The sequence below is a fragment of the Bison bison genome, unplaced genomic scaffold (genome assembly GCF_000754665.1).
Source record: "Bison bison bison isolate TAMUID 2011002044 unplaced genomic scaffold, Bison_UMD1.0 scf7180017864057, whole genome shotgun sequence".
NCBI classification, from domain to species: domain Eukaryota; kingdom Metazoa; phylum Chordata; class Mammalia; order Artiodactyla; family Bovidae; genus Bison; species Bison bison.
This window is the reverse complement of record NW_011494629.1, coordinates 2307204-2310395: the sequence shown is the minus strand read 5'-3', so window position 1 is coordinate 2310395 and position 3192 is coordinate 2307204. Positions and strand designations below refer to the sequence as shown.

Genomic DNA, 3192 nt, shown 5'->3' with positions numbered 1-3192 from the left:
CGGCCTCCACCACCCCGGCCTCCACCACTCCGGCCTCCACCAGCACGGCCAGCAGCCAGGCCTCACAGGAGGGCAGCTCACCTGAGCCCCCGCCAGAGTCCCACAGCAGCAGCCTGGTCGACCATGAGTACACAGCAGCTGGCACCTTCACTGGGGCCCAAGCCGGCCGTGCCTCTCAGCCCATGGCCCCCGGGGTCTTCCTCACGCAGAGGAGGCCCTCCTCATCATCCCCCAACAACACCGCTGCCAAAGGTACCTTCCTTGCTGACCCTGAGTTGCCTGTGAGTGACCATAGGTCTCTGTCCCTGCAGCCATGAGTTTCTGTGGCCAGGCCCTCAGTCAGTGTGTGAAAGAAATGGCTCCTTTCAAGACTGAGACCTCTGGTTACTCGCCGGGGGGTGGGGGGTGGGGCTGGTTCTGGGTACCTTGGAGCTAGGTCCATTCCTTTAGACTACCAGGGCCTTGGCTTTGGGTCCTGGCTTGGAGACAGAGTGTGGTTGATGGTTTGTTGAGGGTTCACTGGGAGTGGCCTAGGGTGACCCAGGCTCCTCCATGTGATTTAGGGGTGGGACAGTTGGCTGGGTCCTATGGTACCCCCACTGTCACCCCAGGCCCACTGTGCCCCGGCCGTGAGCCCCAGCCAGCCATGGACATGGGGGGGGGTAGCTCCAGGTTGCCCTAATGCCATCCCTGGACTGTCCCTGCTGCACACGCCATGCCCCAGCCCCTTGTCGACACAGTCTCTGAGTGGGGCATTTTGTCGACAGTTGATGGTTTTGGAGGGATGCAGAGCTCACTGTGCTTGGGCATTGCACGCCCATCTTACAGAAAGGATGTGGGCTCAGTGAGGGATTACAGACCCCCCCATATGCTGCTCCTCTCACTCACCTGTCTTTTTTGTGTCTCCACCTCCACCAGGAAAACGTACAAAAAAGGGCATGGCCACTGCCAAACAGAGGCTTGGGAAAATTTTGAAAATTCATCGGAATGGAAAACTACTCCTTTAAAGTTTGGAAAGCCAGGATCCTTCTGCTCCACTCAGGACCCCCGGAGCCCCGCTAGAACATCAGCCCCCAGGAGGGTGGCCTTGCTGCCTCACCCAGGGAGGGCCTGGCCTCCTCCCAGCAACCACCCCCCTCACATGAGCATCTGTTGCTTCAGCAGGCGGAGCTTGCCAATGTGGACAGACGTCCTTTCTCAAGTTGCTTAGAGTGACCAGTTCCCGAAACGTGGCCCTGCCCGTTTGAGGACCATTCCAGTTTCAGGACAGCCTCCAGGCATCCCCGAGCATGGGTGTGATTGCAGGGCCTCTGCAGCTCTGCTGGCAGCATGAGTCCTTCAAGGAAGGAGGAGTGAGCCAATGCTCACCAGGCCCAGAGTCTGAGCTGGCCACAGACTGGTAGCCTCCAGAGGCTTAAAAAAAGGCAAAGAACACTAGAGAGGAAGAGGAGGAGAAATCGGGGTGTGTATGTGCCCCCCTTTTCTTCCCAAGTGATTCTCAGACAAGTCCAGAGAGTGTTCGGTCCGGTTAGGAGAGGAGCCTCTGTGCTCTCCAGATAGTGGGTGGTGGGCCGGATGGTGGGTATTGTGCCCTGAATGTCTGGGGCATTTCTTGGGGCCGGCTGGGGCTGGCAGCAGGGTCAGTGTGTCAGTGGGGGCGAACTGGAGCCATCATGGGGTCCCCGGGGAAGGGCTTGGGCCCAGCCACAGTGTGGCATCCCGGGGGCCCAGGCTAAGCCACGTGGGTAGGCCTCATCCAGCCTGACCATCTATACTCCGAGAAGCACTTCCCAGCCAAAGCACTCCGCCATATGCCTGGTGGGGCAGTTGGTGGCCGGGTGGCCGAGGACTTGGGGCCAGGCACTTCTATCTTGTCACTTGTCGAGTGCACGGGTGGCTCCTGGACCACGCGTCTGCCCATCGACATGGAGGGGCTGGATTTGTTTCTCAGGCAATCCTGTATTTTAATTTTAGATGTATTTCCTGAAGCATATTTTTCATAGAATGTAGCGTGTAAATAGCTTTTTAAATAACTTCTTTTTTATAAGAGTAAAAGTATCTTTAGGAATTTCTTTCTATAGAGTCCTTCATTAACATTTATACGAGTTTTTTGCCGAGTATGATGAACAGTTGGGTTTCCGATGCTTTTCCTTTTCCTTCTTTCTTTGTATTATTATGGTTATTATTATTATTTTTTCTTTTAGGAACTAAGGTATTGCCTGAAAAACAAGTGATGTCTGTGCAGCCTTATATCTGTCTTGACAGAAGCAAACAGTACACAAAAGATCTATTTCAGACACATTTGAAGAGGAATCTTCAACTTGAATACCAGCTCTTTCTTTCCTTCTTGTTGATGAAGGGGGTGGGGTACAGTTATTTTACTAGCACCTTGTGAAGTGTTTCTGTGTTTTGTGATGCTGTAATTTATTAATGTTTGTAGCTTTTTATATTTGTACATTTCTTATGAGCTTTGTTTATATGCCCATCCCTGGGTGTTCTGTCCATGAGGAGAGGCAGCTTTGTGTGGGCCTTGCCATCCTTGCTCATCCTGTTTGGGGGACACAGCCCCGGGGCCCAGAGGCTGGAAGGGGCGAGCCTCACGGGGCCCTGACTATTCTGACCCAGCGTTTTGAAGGTTTCCTTTCCTGTCCTTGTTGAACATTTATATAATCTAACCTGGCCATCAAGCTGTTCTCTCTCTTCCTCTCTTTTATTTTTTTAATTTTATTATTATTATTTTGGCAACATGTACATTTCTAACAAAGTTTATTGTGGCTATTAAAGTGTTTTATTTCCCAATTCATATTACTCTTGTATCGAGTCCATGAGGTCTAAGGTAACTTAGATCAAAGTTTTAAAAGAGTAAAAATATTTCCGGTTTTGTACAGAACCACGTCTTTGTCGTTTTTGCCTCGTTCGCTGTTGTCCACTCTGCAGTGAAGATGGTGGGGGTCTTGGACACTGGGGAGAGGAGTGGACCAGTGTGGTGGGCTGGGTTTAAGGGTGGGCAGTCAGGCCAGGCCCCCTACCAAGGCCCAGGCCCTGGCTGCCAACATTCCCCTTGGAAAGCCCTTGGATTGCCCACAGGGCATAGGTACTTCCCTGTACCCCAAAGCTACAGCACCCTGAGCCAGCCTGTAGGAGCAGGCAGAAGAGACCCTTGGTCAGAGTGGGCAGCCTTTGAGACCCTGG

The 3192-nt window shown here is 52.7% G+C and overlaps 1 protein-coding gene across 1 annotated transcript in view; it reads left to right on the top strand.

Moving 5' to 3' along the window:
• PHF2 (PHD finger protein 2) overlaps positions 1-2890 on the top strand; it is a 102449-nt gene extending 99559 nt beyond the window's left edge. The window contains exons 22-23 of the mRNA XM_010835970.1: positions 1-252; positions 919-2890. The exon at positions 1-252 is cut by the window's left edge and continues 17 nt beyond it. Of these exons, the coding sequence (XP_010834272.1) occupies positions 1-252; positions 919-1007 (341 nt within the window). The 3' untranslated portion in view covers positions 1008-2890. The remainder of the gene's footprint in view (positions 253-918) is intronic.
• Positions 2891-3192: the final 302 nt, after the last annotated feature.